Source organism: Sphaeroforma arctica, assembly GCF_001186125.1.
Source record: "Sphaeroforma arctica JP610 unplaced genomic scaffold supercont1.590, whole genome shotgun sequence".
NCBI lineage: Eukaryota > Ichthyosporea > Ichthyophonida > Sphaeroforma > Sphaeroforma arctica.
The window spans coordinates 17826-39485 of record NW_014039968.1 but is presented as its reverse complement, the minus strand read 5'-3'; the positions used below and the strand labels follow the sequence as shown (position 1 = coordinate 39485).

At 40.1% G+C, this 21660-nt stretch overlaps 4 protein-coding genes across 4 annotated transcripts in view; 2 read left to right on the top strand and 2 right to left on the bottom strand.

The window, feature by feature from the left end:
* The first annotated feature begins 323 nt into the window (after window positions 1–323).
* Window positions 324–2228, top strand: SARC_07438 (hypothetical protein). The gene has a single exon (XM_014298622.1). It carries the CDS (start codon window positions 765–767, stop codon window positions 1623–1625), a length of 861 nt encoding a protein of 286 aa, XP_014154097.1. The 5' UTR covers window positions 324–764; the 3' UTR covers window positions 1626–2228.
* Window positions 2229–2666: 438 nt separating this feature from the next.
* SARC_07437 (hypothetical protein) lies at window positions 2667–6405 on the bottom strand. The gene is made up of 9 exons (XM_014298621.1): window positions 6255–6405; window positions 5675–5799; window positions 5307–5458; window positions 4952–5155; window positions 4459–4572; window positions 3758–3859; window positions 3527–3589; window positions 3063–3257; window positions 2667–2863 (listed from the first exon to the last, which is right to left on the bottom strand). The coding sequence occupies exons 1-9, from the start codon at window positions 6359–6361 to the stop codon at window positions 2744–2746; spliced, it is 1182 nt and encodes a 393-aa protein (XP_014154096.1). The 5' UTR covers window positions 6362–6405; the 3' UTR covers window positions 2667–2743.
* A 2306-nt stretch (window positions 6406–8711) lies between these two features.
* On the top strand, window positions 8712–12743 carry SARC_07436 (hypothetical protein). The gene is made up of 8 exons (XM_014298620.1): window positions 8712–8836; window positions 9708–9863; window positions 10306–10411; window positions 10798–10952; window positions 11200–11336; window positions 11599–11828; window positions 12087–12300; window positions 12497–12743. Exons 1-8 carry the CDS (start codon window positions 8749–8751, stop codon window positions 12593–12595), a joined length of 1185 nt encoding a protein of 394 aa, XP_014154095.1. The 5' UTR covers window positions 8712–8748; the 3' UTR covers window positions 12596–12743.
* Window positions 12744–15325: 2582 nt separating this feature from the next.
* SARC_07435 (hypothetical protein) overlaps window positions 15326–21660 on the bottom strand; it is a gene marked incomplete at both ends in the record, with an annotated part of 6918 nt that continues 583 nt past the window's right edge. The window contains 10 exons of the mRNA XM_014298619.1: window positions 15326–15772; window positions 16404–16540; window positions 16871–16963; window positions 17340–17501; window positions 17845–17942; window positions 18367–18497; window positions 19111–19262; window positions 19485–19596; window positions 19895–20085; window positions 20378–20596. Of these exons, the coding sequence (XP_014154094.1) occupies window positions 15326–15772; window positions 16404–16540; window positions 16871–16963; window positions 17340–17501; window positions 17845–17942; window positions 18367–18497; window positions 19111–19262; window positions 19485–19596; window positions 19895–20085; window positions 20378–20596 (1742 nt within the window). The remainder of the gene's footprint in view (window positions 15773–16403; window positions 16541–16870; window positions 16964–17339; window positions 17502–17844; window positions 17943–18366; window positions 18498–19110; window positions 19263–19484; window positions 19597–19894; window positions 20086–20377; window positions 20597–21660) is intronic.

Sequence of the window (21660 nt, the reverse complement as noted above, 5' to 3'; positions counted from 1 at the left end):
CCGGTGGAGTGTGCAGGCTTGCTCAGCCTGGCTGCTGTAGTAGGAAGTATAGGGGAAGAATAGTGGAGTTTCCCGTTGCTCGGTGCAATTGCTGCCCTATGAAAAACGTCTACCTGTTGATATGATTATACCCACAAAGAGTATTTTGTACTTTGGAGGTGTGAGTTTTTGATTATGTATAGCTCAACCGTCAACATCAAGCCCTTTATTTAATATCACTTGTTATCACTCATTAGACATCAGGCCTCGCCGCGGACGCCTCCGGGCAAGAGGCAGTAATATGGCTGGTGTAGTGGAGCGGTGCTCATCAGTCACCAGTTATAATCATGCCTTCAGAGACGTGTTGTGAGAAACTTGAGAGTCTCTACAGAGAGATTCGGTGTTTGCTTGTCACAAACAATATTATATTTTATTGTATGATGCACATTTATTTATTTATATAGAGTTATACAAACAGTCTAACAGATACTCATTTTTAGTGCAAATTTTCTAAACCTCTTGCATGGTGTTGATGTGAGTGTGAGTCGCTGAGAGGTTTTGTATAATATAAATACAAACACAGAGTCGACAACCGCTCATATATTTACATAGAACTGTACTTCATATGAGTTTTTATTATTATAAATTAACTGACAAATAGTGTACAGGTGATCACATACAAGGTGATCACATACAATAGCTGGTGGGTGATCACATAAAAATATCTGGTACAGTATTAGTTAAAGTCAACATAGTGCTCGAACCGAACGGAAATTGAAAGGAAGATGTCTCCGATTTCAGTTTATGCAGGGAAGAACAGTCTCCTGTCTCTGTCAGTGCCAGGTACAGAGAGCTGTGAAGCGGAGAAGTATCCGTCCAAACGTGAGGTCAGTGTGGCCCACAATTTCAAAAAGTTCGGGGCGGGGTTCGTGCTTCATCAAGACCGTTTGTTCGTAGCATGGGTCGATAAATATTATTCATCAACGTATTCAACCGCTTATAAAGCTGGCCTTGGTTTCGGTGATGAGATCACAAGTATCAATGGAATTCTAGCAAAGGAATTTCGAGGGGATGTCACCGAGGTGTATGCTGCGCTAAATTCTAGTCGAACACTGTCACTTGAACTCATTGAAAAAACAAGCTTCACAGAACATACCCTTGCCTTGTATGCGGATGACAGTGATGGGGAAACAAGCAGTACGTCTCGGCCCAAAAAGAAAAGGCTGATAGGTCTCTCTTTTATCGAAGACGGCACAATTGCTCGTGTCGAGCCTGGGAGTATGGCGGCTTTGGCTGGGTTAAGACCTGGCCAGCGAATCATTAGTATTGGTAACAGACATACGGTTGGCACTACAGCCCGGGATTTGTTGAAGATTATAGGTGATTCACAAAACTGTAGTAAAACTTTGGAGGTGCTAATTGTCGCGGCACCTGGTAAACTCGTCAACCGCTTGCGCTCCAGTTCTCAGGCCTTATTGTCTGAGAAAGGCCTGAAAATGGACTTGAATGCAATTTTGGATAACGATTTCAATGTGAACTCGTTTGTAGGACCCCGACTAAGCAACTCACCGAGTAACACTTTTAGAGGAAAAAAGTCGAAATCATGTAACAACCTATCGAGTATGCTACTTGGTACGGACAGTTGAATACTTACCTTTTGAAAGCGGAAATTTGTAAACAAGTGCTGTTCATGATTACTCTGCTATAATAAACCCACTGTATTTTATCAAGGAGTGTTATTTGACGTCAATTTGAATCATAATACAGTCAAAATATGCATGATCTACACCGCTATACACTTTGCGCGTCTTTTCCCATAACAAATGAGTTGCACCGCTGACGGTTCGTGGTCGGTCATTTTTACCAAGCATGCGCTGACTCCACGCGATAGCCGGAACGGCGACAGGCTAGCCAGTGACCTTTGCTTATAGTGATGGTATATCTGGTTGATATGCCCTGGAGACCAGACGTGGATGAAATAGAGGGCGGACAGATTCCTGCTTTCCTATCTATCTACTATAATTGTGTATTGCTGGGCTGAAACTTACGTCCATTGACGAGGGCTTCATAAATCTTGCGTGTTGACAATATGGTGACCAATTTCACCCGTGGAAATGACAAGGCGGCACACAAACAGGTTGGGGTAGAACGAAAGGTAAATGCAACGAATCTTGCTTCTATCTTGTAGCTTATAAATAGACGTCAATTTACTGCCGGGATCATATAACTCCCAATCATGTTTAATGCTATTAGATAAATTGGTCGTTCGGCTGATCTGCGTGGCGTCACGCTTGTAACATGTGCGGTGCCACCACAATTATTTATGTCGGAAAAATCCATTTGGGGCAATGCTTATTGCCGACGTGGTACACATATACATTGCGCACACTATATATACGGGTGCCGTTTATCTCAACCCTTATAGCGTATTGTCGTGCAGATGGTACGTGAGGAGTGTATAAATCGCAGCAAGTAACAAACTTGTAAAAAGCACAAATGTTAATGATAGCGTTGTCTTTAAACTAAATAACACGATTGCGTTTGCATAAATATATTATTTTTTGGTGGGTTCTGAGGGATAATCTTTTAATTTGGAAGAGGCTACTATTAAATTTTGTGTAGGCTCGCGACATACACATTGTATGGGCATGCTAACCTTTCAACCATCCGAGTGACTCACAAGAGCCTAACCTTTCAACCATCCGAGTGACTCACAAGAGCCTAACCTTTCAACCATCCGAGTGACTCACAAGAGCCTAACCTTTCAATCATCCGAGTGATCCGCAAGTGCGAAGCCAACTTTAGGAGGTGCCGAGGAGTCGTAGGCGTTGTAATACTTTCTCAGGAAGACATCTCCCAAGATCCAAAGGTCCATACCGATTGGCTGTATTGTATAAAAGTGTGCAATAGTTGGATTTTACGGTTCAAATATATGAATGGTCGCCAATATATGATCGTATGCACTTGAAAGCGATAGATGGATCGACACACTACGCACTAAGATTTGATTATGTTGTGCTAGTATGGGGTATGTCTGAGATATTCGGGAGCGTTCTAAAAATTTCACGTATAAACACCCTCACCTGAATACCAGGGAAACACTCATCCGTTTGTGTGAGAGGATTCTTTTGCTTAATTACATAATCACCTCCGTTCAGGGTGTAGGTTGAATTCTCCACTTCGAACGATAGCTCAGGAAGGGTTTCGAAATTGCTGCAGTCCCGTTTGACTGCGAGTCTAGCGAGCAACATAGATACAGCGAAGTATGGCCCCGCAATCTGTATACAAATCGTCCTAAAAGGTCAAAAACGTATTCTTCGAGAGACGTATACGGAACCAATCATGTATCTAACAGCTCAACAAAGCAGCCTTTGACATATGGTTCGGTCCATAAAACCCCACAAACTACAACTAGCAATGAACGGACATTCTAACTCAATCCCTGAATATACTGCGTTACAATATATGTAAGTGTACTTGCGATGCGTTATCTCCAGATGGCCACGCATATGCCAAGTAAGCGACCCAATCTGTGCAGCTAACGTACCAGACTGGTACCGGTATCGACAATAGCGTGGACTGGGGCTGCCGAGATGACTGTTTTGTTGACCTGGTAAGAGTATGCAACTATTAGCACATATGGGAACAGAATATTTCAACACGAAATGTTGTAGCACGGCAGGTAGATATTGGAATCGGAGCACTGCGAGATCGACATACATAAAAAGTCCTTACTATCACTTATAATCTAGAGCTAAGTGCCTGATCCAGTCCATACCTTGAGTTGCGTCATTTTGATGCTCCAGTAGTCCACACTGCTAAGCGGATGCCAGGTGATGTTACCAATATATTTACGCTCGTCAGTGCCACCCAAAGTCATCTACAGAGAATAAACGATAGATATTGTAGAATTTGGTAAGCTAGCTTCCCACAACAACCAGTCAATATCGAAGCCGAGTACAACATATTCGCATATCGGGTGAGCATGCAAGGTGGTAGTGAAGTACGAGATTAATACACGGGTGATACAAGCCTACTCTGCTAAGATAGATCCTCTCGTACGTATGTGAGTGGGTTTGAAATTGAACTGATAGGGTAGCACTTTATAAGTAGCGACTTAGGCGTTCACAGCCAATAGCACTATATACCTCTATTTACTTCTGTCCTAACAATGAATATGAGTATTGTCTCACTTCACTTCGAGCGAATAGTTGAAGTTAATCGACTCGAGCTAAGACATCCAATCTCTTCATTTCAAACGTTGCGGTTGCAAAAGGAGAAATAATCTCGCAAATATCTTCTTGTATAGCGTTGCATGGGTGTAGCCCTTGCATTTCAATCAGTACGGTCCAACGGTCACAAAATCTACACGACCACAAATCCGATACACTATCTTGACTGACCGCCACACAGAAGTAACGCGCACATACAATTTGCATTTTGCTCAACGCGATATTGGGAACACACTGGCAAACTGACCTCGCTTTTGCCATCTCCGGGTTTGTTAGACATATAGAAGGCAAACACTGGTGATTTCACTATCTTTTCCTTGACCATCGTTTTAAAGATGGGTTCCACATCGTCGGCGGAGATCTGAGCAAAAATAGAAATAAGAGATTCAAAGTTAGTTCAGCCAATCCTGCGAATGTCTGTTGCACTGTACACTCTTCGCAGTCGAGCAGAATTCATGTGTCAAAAAGAGACTCTCCAACAGCTCTACTATCATGTTCAGCATAGCGGTACATGAGGTAACAGTGACGAATGCGCTATTATACTTTCCATAAACTCATACAGACTGAATATATCATCAATGCCAGTTAAATCTTGCCCAACTACAAATTAAAATCCTGATCTCTTTGTCTTTCTGCTGCCTACTAATATGTCCTACCAGCGTGAAAACACTCACAAGTAACAGCACACTACGTGAAAGGATTGAAGAATTGCAGCACCACGTAACACTTAAGAATCTTACATTCTTGAAAGCTAGACCAAGGATGCCGTCAATAGGTGTCTTCGCGAAGAAATCCGCCATATAGTTAGCTTCCGCAAATGTAACATTGGGAATTGTCAGGGAACCAAAGGAGACTTGGTCCTTAGACAGAAATCCGGCCATGGCCCCAGTTCCGTAGGCAATACGAATGTACTTTCCATTCTTGATGTAGGTGTCACTGGCGGTCTGTGCGAAGGATGGTTTGCATTGTTATGTCGTGTATGACAACTTCAAATTGGCAGCTAAGCATCATGTGAGAACCTAGCATAGTATGCAGTTTCATTCGGGAATGTGAATCAAATCAATTCTAAACATCACTTGTACCAATCCAACCTACATGATTGTACTTGCTCTTTCCGAAGCACCCAATTGAAGTGCAACTGGTAGATGGAATCCAAAGATTAGCAGATCCGGTATCAAAAACGACCTGAAATCTAGCTCCCCCACTGCCGATGCTAATCTGTCCCTGATATTCGACATTCGAGATATCTGAACGAATAAATATGATTTTCAGTTCAAAAATTTATACAAGGAATTGTAATAATACGCATGCGTGTATTTCAATTGAATCTCGTATATGATGAATTAGAAGGTGTTTTAAATATGTACGTAAAAACCTGGAATTCAAGGCAGACTAGAATAATAATCTTTATGATACCACGCACATGACTGGCGTAACGTCGTTCGAATATTTTTGTAACGTACCTTTGAGATGCTCAATGGGCGGTAGATATTTGCCGGCTGTCAACACCCCTCCGCTGAGATCGAACTTGGCATTTGCCTTTTCTGCGGGGTAATACAAGTCTCCGCTGAGCAGGTCGCTTATTTGCCTGTGATATAGTGAAGAGAGTCAAGACAAACTATGTTATGCAAATGCTCAATTAAAATAGCAGTGATGGCTTGACACTCGAAGGATTCTCATGCTGATAGTGGACGTTTGTCGGTAGCACCCACATAAAAAAACACTTAAAATTAAAAAGCTTTTTGAAAATATTTAATTGACCACTTTCAAACAAACAAATTTATCTACACTGCCTAATGGTGTGTAGGTGAGGGACTGGCGACCAACAAGGACAGTGTTCACCGCTGTAAACTCTGCCACATACAGTGTGATTCAACCGACTAAGGCTACCTCCACATAATCGAATTACGGGTTAAATATACAATTCATATATATATATATATATATATATATCCTTTAAATGTGAAAATGTATGTATATATGCACATATGTGACTTCATGTATGTAGAAACTTGTGGAAACGTACTCTTGGGTATAACATACCGATCTGAAAACGGCTTAGATACACGGGTCAATGGAATTTCCACGTGATCGGCAGCCGATGCTGATACAAGCACTGCAATAGCAAGGGCGTAGGAGACAAATAACATATTGTATTAAAAGTAAACAGTCAAACACTTCTCAACACAAGTTGTCTATTACCCGGTACATCGCACCGTTTGGCCAATTATATATGTCCGAAAAAGTGCTCATATATATTTATCTCTCTCAACTTCAGGTTCCAAGATCTCTATATTAGGATAATTTCATATTTAAAATATCAGCGTTCTGATTAATCCTTATCAGATTCGAAACTATTGAGCTAATCAGATCCTTTAAAATATAAATAAATAAATAGAGAGAGGGATAAGATGGAAGGGGAAAGGGCATGACGGTCACGCCTGTCGCGGGTGTCAGACTGTCGGAGTGCCGGGTCACTCGGGTCACGGGTGTGACAAATATCACAATCAAATAAATAAAATGGAGGCACACCGCACATGTAGCACATATATACCGTACAGATGTTGACAATCGAAAGGAAAACAATATATACATATAAATCCATACAATCACACGCGTGTTCTTCGTCTTTTTTAAAAATATTGTCGCAATATCTTATATGTACAACAGTGAATACCTAAATTTGTGAACATCTGAACGATTTGATACGATAGCTTCCTAAGATACGATAGCTTCCTAATCACACAAGTATTGATACTTACGAGACGAGAACATCGTAATTTTGAAGAAGAATACGAATGAGCACATATAAAGTCGCGTCTCATAGACCGTGAGGCAGATATTCTCATCAGTACACACGTTATGCTTTCGTTTCACACACACCTCATACTTATCCTACTACTTATATTACACTTAAACACCCGATATATGTATACTGAAAGATACGGGATTTAGTTTTTCTACATAGAATTGTGTTTCCGTTCGTAATTATCACTGCAATGATTAAAAAAATCCTATCATCTACAACATCCGATTGAAACAATAACAATAACAATATTATATATATATATATATATATATATATATATATATGTACTGTATTAGTTATTACTATTACTAACAACACATACAACACACACACACATATATATATATATATATAGAGAGAGAGAGAGTATATATATATATATATATATATATGACACACCGGTGTGGCACACACACATACACACACATATATATATGTATATATGCGGAATGACAGGTAAGACATTAAACAGACAACTACTGTATCTGTGAGAATGCCTGTGACGTGAATGGGTGCTTTGTCTGCCTCGTCTACCACAAGTGCACGCCTGTGTGTTACAGCCAACACCAGGGGCGAATTCTGGGTGTATCAAATGAGTACAACGATATGTCAGCGGGTGTCTATATACCTATATACCTCTATATATATATATATATATATATATGAGAGAGAGGTACAAGTATGTAAGTAGGTTTCATATATCGCATGCAAGTGTGAACAGGGGTAAAGTGCGATCGTACGTATGGTTTAATCTCACACCGCAACCACTGCTGTTTTCCACCTACTCAAACTATTTTTTTTGGCCACTTCACCGAAAGAAGAATCTGCCTGATAACTTCCCCAGAATCATCCGTTGCCAAATTCTGTGTCAAGGTCCTTTAACACCCCTCTTTGTCAGCATGGCCATCACAATTGTGCAATAACGTGAAAGGGCGGTGTAATTAACTGGAATGTTTCGTGGCAATGTGATTGAATGTAGAAGCTACATACGAACGAATAGCACGTAAACACCTATTATTCGATTTATGTATGTACTGTACTGTAAAAGGTTCATACGGGTCAATAGACAAGGATAAATTTGACCTGCTGTCGAAATTCAACGGACACCTCGTTGTAAGGAAAGATTCAGGGAATTTGGGGCGCCCGAATATGCTCCCGTATTGGGGACGTGGCTACAACCCTGGACCACGACGTAAACGACCAACACGTTTTGTTTTTTTGGTGATAAATACATAGCCTTCTGAGTCTATTTCTATGATAAAATATATATAAAAAGTGTCTCCTGAAATAGAATGAATCAAATTAAAAAGTTGGAAATTGAGAAAGTGTCGTCTATTCTTGCAATATATAAATAGATAAATGGAAACAATTTAAAGTTTTGTATTGGCGTATAATAACATATCGTACGTTCAATTCGTTTTCATATTTTACTTGAAATATTAATGGTCGTTTATTCGAGTTTAAGCACAAAACTGTGCTGAATGTCTCCTTATATAATATTTAGACCTATCATTATGGACCATGATCTATTTTTTTTCAGTTTAAGAAAATAACTTGTTTTGGGCGCTGGCTGACTGGCTGTAGACTGCAGACTGCAGAGTCGCCAGAGTGCAGGCCCACATGTTGGAATGTTGGACAAACAAATACACGCAAAGATCACTATCTAATAGGCTAATCACAAACTCTGGCAGTCTCATACATCTGCACATCGTAGAAGAAATAGTCACCATGGCACCCCCAAAGGAGAATGTTCAGGATCAGATCAAGGATGCTGACAATGTAACCAAGTACAAGGCTGCGGCCGAAGTAGTGAAGGGTATGTATTACGTCTGCGGGGGATATGCGTCGCTGCTGAACTAATATTGCCGAGCATAGTGTCTTTTGATTCGCAACGTATAGCGTGTTTATTAGGGTAGCTCGTTGTTCAGTTTTTGGATCTACTTGTGGGTTCTTTCAATTTTCAGGATTGATTTGTGTACAGTATGAAGATCGCACAGCTAGAAGCATAAATCTAGCAGGTTGGTTCAGTTTTCGGTATAACACAGTGTAGTTGACACACTATCATCACTGCTGTTGTATCTCCCCATTTTGATATAGTTGCTATTTATGTTGAACATGATTATAGTACATTTATTTTCTGTTGTTAATTATTGCCTCTTTCCGTAGAGCAATCGCATTCTTATCACAGCATATAACTATCATGAGTTGTAATATTAGGTGAAGCTTTCAGAATGATGTTATGCATGCGCTGGTTCTCATACATACTGATTTCAGAGAGATCTAGATGGATCTAATGGGTCAATCTCTGGCTTTATTTTTAAACTTGTGCACTTGAGGTAGCGTAGATTACTGCTATTTAGCTCTTTATGTATTCAACAATGAAAGTATGCACTAAGAAAGATAAAGTGCAATAGTAAACTCGGTGTGTGCTCTGTGTTTTGGTATAGCCTGCAATCTTTCAATGTTGCACGTATTGTGCTATTAGTGAACTTCAAAATTTTACTAGCAGCTCATATTACAAACATTTTTACTGTTATGATAACTCAATATGTTACCCATTATTCAGTAGTGTATATGTCAATTGTTATAAGACATATTTTACATGACAAATGAATTCCAAGTACGTTGTCGATTATCGAAGTAAAGTAGTATTAAAATTAACGCTGTTTTATGTTTGTCACCAACAGTTGTATTAAAGGAGGTCGTAGACATGTGTAAGGAGGGATGCTCTGTTGTGGAAATCTGTGCTGTAGGGGACAGTCGTGTCAACGAGGAGGCACAGAAGGTGTACAAGAAGGGTTACACTGACGAAGAGAGTGGCAAGACGAAGCAGATCCCTCGAGGTAAGTGACTGTTTCACTGTTAGCTCATCAATTGTTTTAAGACCATACTCTATCCAATTGTTGCACAACTCTATGGTAGATCACACTAGGTATTGCGCGAAGCACAGGTTGAATTATGCGTAACGCGGTCGTAGATTTCTATTTTGAGTTGGTTATTTAAACCGATAGCCTTCGTAGGAAGTATATGAGACGGAGAAGATGCACGCTTGTACATGTACATGGCCAAGTGGTATTGTATGTTAGTGCACATAGTGGGCAGTGACGTAGGTCTAGATTTCCGCTTGTCGGCTACAGCAGTGAGCTATTTATTTGCGCTTTCACGCACAGTATGGGACATGCACGTTTTAATGTACTCTGTGTCAACCTGCTCTAGCTTCAAACTCTTGAATTACTCTGTAATCGTTTCTTAACTATATTGTCATCACAACTTAATTCACATCAGGTGTTGCTTTCCCCGTCTGCATTACGCTGAATGAAATGGTATGTCACTACTCACCCCTCCGCTCCGACGAGGGCGTCACGCTAAAGGACGGCGATGTGGTAAAGATGTAAGTTTGTTGTGAATGTCCTAATATGTAAGTAGGTAAAGTAACCATAGGCAGTTGTAGGATATATTCGTTGCAAATAGTATATTATTGTACAAGTTAAATGATGACAAGCACGTCATGGTAACATGTGGTTCGCTATAAACATTCACATCTCTACAAGTATAACACACATGCTGTTTTTTTTGGTACGCTGCTTAATTAGTTGATTATACGATTTAAATTGTCTCACAATGTCTTATTGTTGTTAATATGAATTGTGTATAATACCTCGATGGCGGAAAGCGCGCTTATAGTTTATGTGAATATTATATTTACTGCTTGCGTATCGCAGCTGTTTTTTGAAGGGAAAACTTGACTCATCTTCATATCTTTTTATCTTTCAACAGTGATATGGGAGCACATGTAGACGGATTCATGGCTCTTGCTGGTACCACTATCGTTGTAGGAGCGGACGCTACATCACCTGTCACTGGCCCTGCTGCTGATGTGATTATGGCTGCATACAATGCCTCCGAGGCTGTGCTCCGAACCATTAAGGCTGGTATGTATTTGGATATTATCAGTTGTATGGGTCGTAGGGGTTGTGTATACCTCACCCGTAGACTCTTACATATGGCTCTTTTAGTCTGACAAATAATACTGGTATGTTAATGCCAGCGGCAGTGATATCCTTGTAACTTTGTACATACAACGGCTGATCTTGTGTTTTTTGATTGATTCAATATTGTTTGGTTTAAAAACGACTTAAATTTTAATTTCCTATTGCTCTCTTCTCGAATGGACCACAGAAAAGACCAACTTCGACTGCACCGAGCTAATCGATCAAGTCGCTGAAGAGTACGGTGTCAAGGCCGTTACCGGTATGGTGTCATACCAAATCTCTAAGAACGAGATAGCTGGTGCAGAGGCTAAGGTTATCCCGCAGGTACTTGTGTGATTCCCATAGTAGGTCATGGCTCGAGCTATATGTGCTGATATTATAGTCTGATACTTGTTGTATTTCGTACACGCATTTGGAGACCCCGTCATTCCCTCAAATGTGAAGAATGAAGCGCGAAGTACATAGGTGATGATTTTTTCGTCTAATACGGTGCGCACCACCACATATACGAAGCATTTGCATTCGCAATATTTGTTTGGTGTGATATTCATGCAGACTTTCTCTGTGGAATATCCTACACCTACAGGCGCCCGATGCCGAGCGAAGAGCACAGACAAAGAAGGCCGAATTTGAGGTTGGAGATGTGTTCGCCATCGACATCATTATGAGCACTGGAGATGGCAAGCCAGTGGAGAAGGGAGGACGTACCACCGTGTTCAAGAAGACCAACACACGATTCACGCTCAGAATGGCTACCAGTCGTGCCGTGTACAGTGAAATCAGCAACAACTTCACAACGATGCCTTTCTCTTTAAGGTATTTTTTTGGGCACATTAATGTGGTTTATGCGTTTTGAATGGTGTGGTCAGCGTTTGTGCGCGATAGGGTGTAAAGTGACATGAGTATTTTTTTATCTTGGAAAGGTCCAGTGGTAACATGTTCTACTCGAACATGGCCTGATCGGGGCCAAAAGTTGAACTGTCGTTGTATATGACTTGTATGATGTTTGGCTAGAGGACATCATCGAACGATGCGCATTTCTGATATCTTGATAAATTCTCAATATGCTAACAGAGCATGCACCGACGAGAAGAAGGCCCGAATGGGTATCGTCGAGTGTCAGAAGCAAGGATTAGTAGAGTCATACCCTGTCATGAGCGACAAGGAAGGTGCCTTGGTTGCCCAGTTCAAGTACACAGTTATGCTTACAAGCAACGGTGTTGTTCGCTTGACTCCATCTATTTTCGATGCTGAATCTGTTAAATCCGAGAAGTCTATCGAGAAGGAGGTATGCTTGCGATAAATTTTCACGATTTCCTTTTTTGGACAAATGCGTTTTTCTTTTTTGGACATATCTTGATTATAGCCGCAATTGAAATTTTACTGTCAGATTATATGAAATTGTTTACGGCTGCATGCCATTATATTTGTCCCGGTATTCTCACGAAACATTCGTTTTGATTCCCGTTTGTGATTTTGTATAGGAGCTCAAGGCACTGCTTGCCGAGGAGATGGAGGTGAAGAAGAAAAAGACGAACAAGAAAAAGAAGCCCAAAGCCAAGACAGCAACCACTGAGGCATAAACGTGTACTAATCTAGATAAATATTCAACGCAACATCTTCCAACTAAGAAAATTTCTTGAGTAGTACAAAGCTATACACAGATGTACATAATATTGTTCCCTGACGTGGTATCGCAATGTACATATGGATCCACTTATATGGTATTTAAAATGTTAGACGCGCCCATTAGATAGCTCTCAATTGATTAACACGCTATCAAGCCCTAATCCTTCCCGTCTTATGATTAGTCACTGCGAGAAGCTTGGGAGTATATACGAAATTCAAAGAAACGAAAGTGTTTTTAAGTGTTCTTCCACGTTATCGGATGATTATTGTACTTAAATGGCAGATTGTCGGCTGGGACTACTTATACTCCTACATCGATTCTGTAGGCGCGATACGTGACCTAGCGATACTTCACCATAGCAATAGCAGTACGGCACAGGTTCTTGAACTCAAATCACCTCAATCGCATCAGTAAAAGGTTGTGCACGATAATTTTACAATTTTGTAGCGCTGTGAAGTGTCGTGTAAACAGCTGTTTTGCTCAAGGAAAATGAATTGCTGATGTTCTAAAACACTAAGTCGCGCACTATTTCTTCCAAGCATTGGATACTATGTAGTTTACTCGACACTAGTATTTATCGTATAGTATCATGGCTCGTGATATGCACAAGTTGACTGTGCAGTTGATTGATACTATGATTAGACTAGTACTTCGATGGTTCGCCCATGTGTTGTAGCGACGAAATCCCAATACAAATCATTTTTATCTGCTGTCATGGACCTTTGGTGTCCAGTGGCTTGGTGCTAATAAGATTATTGGTTGGAGGTCTTGGATGGTAATCATGATTGCCGTGAACCCTGCCCGCTTAGACGTAGTCCATTCCGCAGCAGTAGTATACAGTTGCAGAACAAAGTATCGCTGGGCCGGAAAGGGCCACATATCGTACATATATCTATATACTCACGTGTACAGATGGTTCTAATAGTTAAGTACGCCTGATGTGGTCATTAATGATCTATAAACTTTTGATGGGCACCCTGGAGTCGCCGCATACAACCCAGAAGGGAGATACAGGAGAAAATTTCTGATCTTTCTTTTGCACTATAAGCGGTTGTGTTTGCTACGCACCTGTACTGTCCTCAGTTGTGGTCAGAACAACATAAAATACATGTCACGTAGTCAAACATATAGTACATCGTTTTCAGCTTACGGTTCAGCATGCGTATGGAAATTTACCTCGGCATCGCCACAGAGACATACCAAGCAGTATAACATAGACAAAAAAGCCCAATGTTCTGTATGCTTTTGTGCAAGTATTCTACACATGGTGGACAACTTGGAGCATACACGTAGATATAACATATAGACTAAATCTTTTAAGTTCTACCTGGTCTGAATTGATATTGATTTGTATATATTTACAAAACATACCAAACAACCAAATGGTTTTTTATCGCGCGATATCGGCGTACACTGTTAGCTTTTCATATACACATAGTTACACACATATATACAGCAATGTCGAGACCTGATTGGCTTACTCGAGAGCAAGAGTGCCGGCCTTGTTTCATCGCGGTCATACCGCCAGATAAAACTCGTTGTATGTTCCGTGTGCCAACAGAAGTGGCATAGTGGACGAAACTCGATCTGTGGTGCGGGTGATAAAATAGTGGATGCAGATGCTAAGAAGAATAAATGCATTGCAGTGGCAACCAGATGTTGCTTTGCGAAGCAACGTGATCCCCTTTGCGAAGGCTGCAGATTCCCTTTGCGAAGGCTGTAGATTCCCTTTGCGAAGGCTGCAGGTGTTACCCTGTGAAGGTTCGTCTTAGCTTTGAAAGTGAATCAACATAATAATCTGAGAGGTGAACAATCTGAATACGATGGAAATTAGAATGTGAGAGTTGATTGTTCGAAGAGGGGAGAGCTCAAAGAAAAAGAAGTATGCAGAAAAGTATCTTTGCGAGCGCGATAATTGTGTAAACCTATCGACCGAGACGTTAAAGCTTGATAGTACAGTTCATGTTATTGCTGCCGATGAGCGCGCATACACGATGATGTATTAGCTATGGCCTGGCGTAAGCGACTGACTTAGCTCATGCACTTAATACGAGAGGGAAGAAAGGTGAAAAGAGCCACACAGTAATTAATACTAAGTATTTCCTCTCATCAGAACTCAGTTTTAGGGTTTGTACAGCCCACAATGCGCAACCTTTACCTAGCTTACAATGGTATAGGGATTGTCGATTAGATGAAGTAGTTTTATTACCTGCGGTAAAGGCATATATTAATAAGTGCACATACATACTAGAAGCATGTTGCGGTGACATTAGATTTCACAACGGCCACAGACTCCAAATGAACAAGAGAGCTTGTACAGCGAGCATATAGGTATTCGAAGTTGATAAAATAGACTAATGGACATCGCGCAAATCACACTAGAGCGACGCGATTTCAAGTTTAGTGTTACCAATGAGCAGTTCAAGCGAAAATAGTATATTCCTTATCGACACTTTTAATGGAATTGCTGCCTTTGAGATCTCAACCCGAGCACAGATAGGCTCTCATCGCATACGTAATCTACTTGCCCTGGATTTTCAAAAATGTTTGTACAGCGCAAATTGCTCATTTTCTTCTCGATCTCAACCCGAGCACAGATAGGCTCTCATCGCAGACGTAATCTACTTGCCCTGGATTTACAAAAATGTTTGTACGGCGCAAATTGCTCATTTTTTTCTCGATCTCAATCGAACGGATTGTTCGATCGTGCCACCGCGCCGCTGAAGGGATCGTTCTGGTAGTTGTTGTTGTTATTCTGCATAGGTTGTTGGTCTTGCTGTTGATAGTTTTGACCCATTTGCATCTGTTGCATGCCATTCTGTATTTGCTGCATCCCATTTGGTCGCGGATTCATACCCAAGGGTTGATGTTGGTACGCTCCCATTGGCTGCTGTACTCCACCCCCACCCATGCCCATGTACTGCTGCTTCTGGTCATACATTCCCATGGCTTGTTGCATAGGATCGTTTTGCTGAACGGCTACTGTCATAGCAAACGGATTATTTTGATCGTTGGATTCGCCATTTTGATTTTGATCGTAGGAAGATTGATTTTGGTTTTGGTCGTAGGACGATCGACTCGTAAATTGGTCAAAGGATGACCGATTTGAGTTGATGCCATTCTGCGTACCCTAATAAATTGAGAATTGAAATCATTCAATTACAAACATGCTTCCTTCGTATATTCAGCAACAGGAAAGTGAATGCTGTATTAAGTAAGCGTATGCGGCACACGACAGAGCATGAATCAACACGGCAAAAAAAAAACAAGCAATTCTGACAGTGCGGCATGCAGATGAAAGAAACCCTGGAGCTTTTACAGAATGTGGTAGTGATACGAACCTTGTTCACAGACTTAAAACAACCCGCCACGCATAGCAAGAATTATGTGATCGGTTGTGCCTCGATCCATCCCGATACATCACATTCTAAAATAAGTTGCTGACACTAGTGCGATGAGGAACCCGTATACTACCTAAGTATTCTATGCCTCAATCCCAGACTGCCAAAAATCACCATTGATTAAATACACACTTCAATTGAATACATACTTAAGGAGGTTGAAAGAGTGTGATTTGCAAAATAGTACTAAGGCAATAATTGTTGGGCTGATTCGAGCCTGATGCAAACGGCTGCTGCTGATTCATCTGGAGTTAGCAGATAGAACCAAAGAATGATGAGGAATAACAATTGGATAATAAGTGCAGAGTATCAGAAAATGCCAGAACTTTTCAACTCGGCTTATATCTAACAAATGCTCACCCCTTGTTGCATGCCGTACGACGGTTGTTGTTGTCGCATACTGTTGTATCCTCCTCCACCCATTCCTTGCTGCATTGTATTTGTATTATAATTGGCATCCGTGTTCATTCCAGCATTGTAGTACCCTTGAGCTTGACCTGCAAGTAGATATGTTCCGGTGGTCAGTGATCGTTGGTGATATCTTGAAAACTTACAATATATTTTCGCCTATGGAATTCTTCACTCGTACGACGGCTTCTATGAACAACGCCATTGGCTGCATATCTAAATTACATATATATAACCAGTCGGAGGCGCGGTTCACCATAATTCTTGATGCAAACAATGGGTCCATCTTTAAACTTTAAATGTAGTCGTTGTCCTGTTCGAGACAATAGACGACACTAGCAATGCAAAGCCTGTAACGGAATCGGGGGAGGAGAAATACTAGGCAGTAAACATTCATCTGGACACAGCGACACATTTACCATTGAACATTTGTTGTTGATGTCCGTCACCCTGCGCAGGTGCCGAATGTAGTTCCTGATTTCCAGAACTGATCGGTCCGAACAGGTCGGAGGCTACATGGAACGATTGAAGGTAAGCGAAAGCAACGTTTAGTTTGAAAGTTCTTAAGATCTCATGACAAGCATGTACTCGAAGGAACCAAGAGTAGAGCTACGCGACGATATTGTCGACGCACATCAACAGATCCGTTACACCAGAAATAGAGCAGAATGTACTCGAAAATTATACTCGCTCTGAGCCTTGACACTCGCACTTGTCAGTCACAAAATCAACCTGCTGCTAATTTGTACATCCCCCGAGGCTGATTACGTGCAATTCTGATCACGGTGAGATACCTGCAACTGGACGCATGCACACCTAGACACGAAAATGGTCTCGCGAGAGATCAGACTTTCTTCCGCTATTATAGTAGTTGCGTAGAAAACATACGCAAGCCTCCAGGATTGTTGGTGCTGACACTGACGGAAAACGCATCAGTAGTGGCATAGGGATTGGAACTAGTGCCTGTACTAGGCCCGTCATCAAAGTCAAGCAGATTGACCTCAGCCACCGCTGGCTTCGCCACAGTACTTACATTTGCTAGAGCGTAATCTGATATCAGACAGAAAAATGATGAAATGGTTTGAACAACAAGAAATATATTTGAGAGCATGAAAAGCTTAGAGATTCTCTCGTCCCAATGAGACCTGTGCATATTGCATTAGCTGTGCGCGTTGGTAACCTTGGCGAAAAAACTGGATGAAACATAATTAAAGTTGCGCATGGTCCAAGAAGTACGTTTAAAGACGTAGTATACAGATAAAGCTTCGGTAGGGATACAAACCAAAGATTTGACCGCGCTCGACTCGTTTGACAGTGCTCGATCATCTTGCGACGGTCCACAGTATACATAATGCACAAAATCGAAAGAGCTACACACTACACTCCTACATACCCGCTTTCCTACTCGGTTGCGTCTTTGCACTATCGGATGCAGCCGACCGAACCGCAGGTTTAATGGATGACGATGTTTGCCCATGGTATATTGGTTGGCTGTACAGAGACAACAACGGGCCAGAAAAAGAAATTCAAGACACGATGTGATACTTGAACGTGCAAGTGTAGATATGCATGTTGCGTAATTACACATTGCCACGGTTTACACACACTCGTCCCGATTTACGACCGAAAGTGTGTCAGATGCAAGCATGAGTTTTACCTCAGGCGTACTCTATGTGACAAGCAGCGGCGATCAAATTATTTACAGACTTTGCAGTCAATCTAGCAAAAGCCGAGTGCAAGTGAGACCAAAACAATGAAAACAAGTAATAATTTTGATCTTCCATACCCTCGGAGCACACAGTAGGTATTCTTTTCTATCATGTTGCCCGTATACACACAAAGGTAACCTTATATTGAGTGTCAAGCGGGCATGTTGACAAGCATACAAATATCATCGTCATTACTCCCTACTTACAATCCAGGTGCCTGGCGCGCTATATTGCTGTTTGTTTTGAACAGGCTCTCGCTCCTTGGTGTATATTCTGCCACAGCGGGGGCTTCCTCTCCCACATACTTCCGTAGCGAATCAATCAGAGTCACCGGTGGCTACAAAACGAAAAATGAAGCAGGATATATATATATATATATATATATATATATATATATAATATAAGAAGTAACAGAAACAGAAACAGAAATAGATTATATATTATATAATATAAATAATATATACATATAAATATATAAAAGAATGAATATATAAAAATAAATACACACAAACACACACACATATATATTTATCGATAGATATAGATATAGATATGTGTATACAGAAATAGAAATACACACACACACACACATATATATATATATATATATTTCTGTGAAGGGTAAATAGGTGCTTACTTCCGTTGTAAATCGATCATCAATGTGGCATGGCCGTGTAATAGTGCACGTAAATATGTCAACAGATAAAAAGTACGGACCTATATTTATGAGTTCGAATTTAAAAAAAAACCTGCTTTCATAATCGTTCCAAACTAAATTCAGTTGAACAATCGATATATATGTATAACATTGCACAATGTATATTTTACGTCTAATATTTAACACTCGGTGCTGACATACCGATTTCAAAGCTGGGATCAATCGATATATATGTCTAACATTGCACAATGTATGTTTTATGTTTAACATTTGACACTCGGTGCTGACGTACCGATTTCAAAGCTGGGATTTCCGCTGACATGCTGACGTCGATTCGGGAGCCAATCAACAAGAATGAAGAAACCGCGCTTATATTCAAAAGAAAGTTCTCGTAGATCCGTAGAGCGTTTTCGGCCTGACTCTTAGACATCTTGAAAAACCTCTCTGTATGAAACGAAGTCGACCATACGACATTATTACAAGAAAAATCACTTGACACCTCATCTCCAAAGCTCGAACAGATCGAGAGATACATATACTAAATCGGAAGAGACGATAGTAACCTCCTCAGTACTTGTCAAGCACAGGAAACATATTTTGTTTTACGGAGTCTACGTTAACAATGTAATCGATGGAGCATGGCCTGTACACAGAAATGTACTGTACCAAGGATTGTGATGACCCCCGTATTCAACGACACATAGAGCCGCACACACTCCCTCATAATTATCATGTAAGCGTTCTTCTGTACCGCATTTGTGACCTCCTCGAACGGAATCTGTTGTTTGAATTTAAAAAGGAAGTGATTTTGAGGACGAGTGTATAGCAAAAGCTGTCTGCCTTTATCGACGCCCTTTCAATATGCTACAACATTTGATTCGTACAAGATTGTCAACTCGCGCATCCCTCGTGCGAATTCGAAAAAGGCTGAGTATGAATAGCAGTCAGAAATGTTGTCACCTGTTTTTACAATCTGCACGCAATGAGTTGATAGGTGACTATTAAGCAACGGTTATACGCAACTCGTTTGGAAACCACAGGCCACAAAATGTACCGGAACAAGTACGCAACAGTACCTGGACGTCTAGCAAGACCTGCAGCTGCACTTGTATAGCGGCCACAGCTTTGCAAAGTTGATTGTTGTCGAGAGGCGCATAAGACGCCGCTGAGTTATGATGAACATAGTCTACACCATACTCTCGACAGGTCGCAACCTTCTCCTCCAGGTACATTGCGTACTTACGGATGAACCAAGACATCTCGAAACCTAATTTTGAGATTATTTCGACAAGGCACGATTGATCAGCAATGCATTTCTTCGAAGTTTTGATTGCTTTATGGTTATCGCTTATTGTTATTTGACTCCCAGCCATTCACTTAGGATTAAAATTCTGTATCAACGTATTCCTGAAAGCACATCGACGTTTCGCCATACTTTCATTCCTGAGCCCACGAGCGAAAAATAGCATACATGCAGACTAAGCAAAGCATTTCAATAATTTAAAATTGATATAGTATAGGCCTATAAGAGAAGTACCATCAACGAATAATAGACGTACCTTCATTGTTCAGTTTGTCAAGAAAGTTATACATATGCCGGAAGTTGGTAGGACGAGAAGCCATACAACGCATAAATCCTCGTCGACATTCTTTCATGAGAGTGTGAAATACAGCCAAAGATTTCATGGCAACAATCCAATTCTTCTCGCGAGTGCGTTCGAATAGCGTACTGACGACCTTGTCGATGGATCCTCCCTGATACATGTAGTCCAACAGATCTGCAATATTTCACAAAGAATGGTAAAACATCATCTCATATATGAGTGATATTTAGCAGCTAGAGCATTCACTATCGTACTAAATATTTAACATTTACACCAGAAATAAATGTCATGACTCAATGAGGTACACTACGCCTAAACCTAACATCCGAAATGAACGTATTTTTTAACGTTGAATACAATGCAATATGTAAGTATGCATTTACAAGTCCATGCACACGGGTATACACATAAGCACGAATTGATACACAGATACAAGCGTTCAGTATGCAGGAACTGATATCGACATACATATGTATTTGTATACGTACAATACAAAAACAAACAAACAAACATAGACACAGACGCAAAAGCGGACACAAACGCAGACACAACACATAAATATATTCGAAAATACACATATACACATATATGTATACATATATCTGCGCATATATATATATATATATATATAAATATATTCAAATATTAATTAAATTAAATTTTTAGGTACATTTATAAACATATAAATATACGAGTGTGAGTGAAAATACGAAATACATAAACATAACATACACATAGAAATATACATACATACATACATACAAACAAACACACAAACATGCAAACATACATATACATACATATATATATATATATCAAATGTATACGTATACAACCATGTATATATGTATATATATATATATATATATACATACATATATATATATAGATGTATGTGTATATGCGTATATATATATATTTATATAAATATATATATACACACACACATATATATATATATATACATAAATAAATAAAATAAATTTATATAAAGCTATATACAAGTATACAAGCACGGAAGTGTATATTTATATATATATATATATAAATGAATAAATACATACACACTTACACACACAATAATATATGTATACATACATATACATGTACATATATATATATACATACATACATACATATATTATATATATATATATATAACTATATGCGAAAACATATATACCTGTCTATAGTTGTATAAAATTATTTATACATACTTATATTTATGTATATATATG

Bases quoted from the DNA above. Each gene is read 5' to 3' on its own strand.
- SARC_07438 (XM_014298622.1), top strand. From the start codon at position 765: ATGTCTCCGATTTCAGTTTATGCAGGGAAGAACAGTCTCCTGTCTCTG.
- SARC_07436 (XM_014298620.1), top strand. From the start codon at position 8,749: ATGGCACCCCCAAAGGAGAATGTTCAGGATCAGATCAAGGATGCTGAC. The intron at 11,829-12,086 runs GTATTTTTTTGG...ATATGCTAACAG, and splicing joins ACGATGCCTTTCTCTTTAAG to AGCATGCACCGACGAGAAGA. The intron at 12,301-12,496 runs GTATGCTTGCGA...GATTTTGTATAG, and splicing joins AGAAGTCTATCGAGAAGGAG to GAGCTCAAGGCACTGCTTGC.
- SARC_07437 (XM_014298621.1), bottom strand. From the start codon at position 6,361: ATGTTATTTGTCTCCTACGCCCTTGCTATTGCAGTGCTTGTATCAGCA. The intron at 3,860-4,458 runs GTCAGTTTGCCA...TATTCTCTGTAG, and splicing joins CCGGAGATGGCAAAAGCGAG to ATGACTTTGGGTGGCACTGA. The intron at 3,258-3,526 runs GTACGTTAGCTG...ATTTGTATACAG, and splicing joins TCGATACCGGTACCAGTCTG to ATTGCGGGGCCATACTTCGC.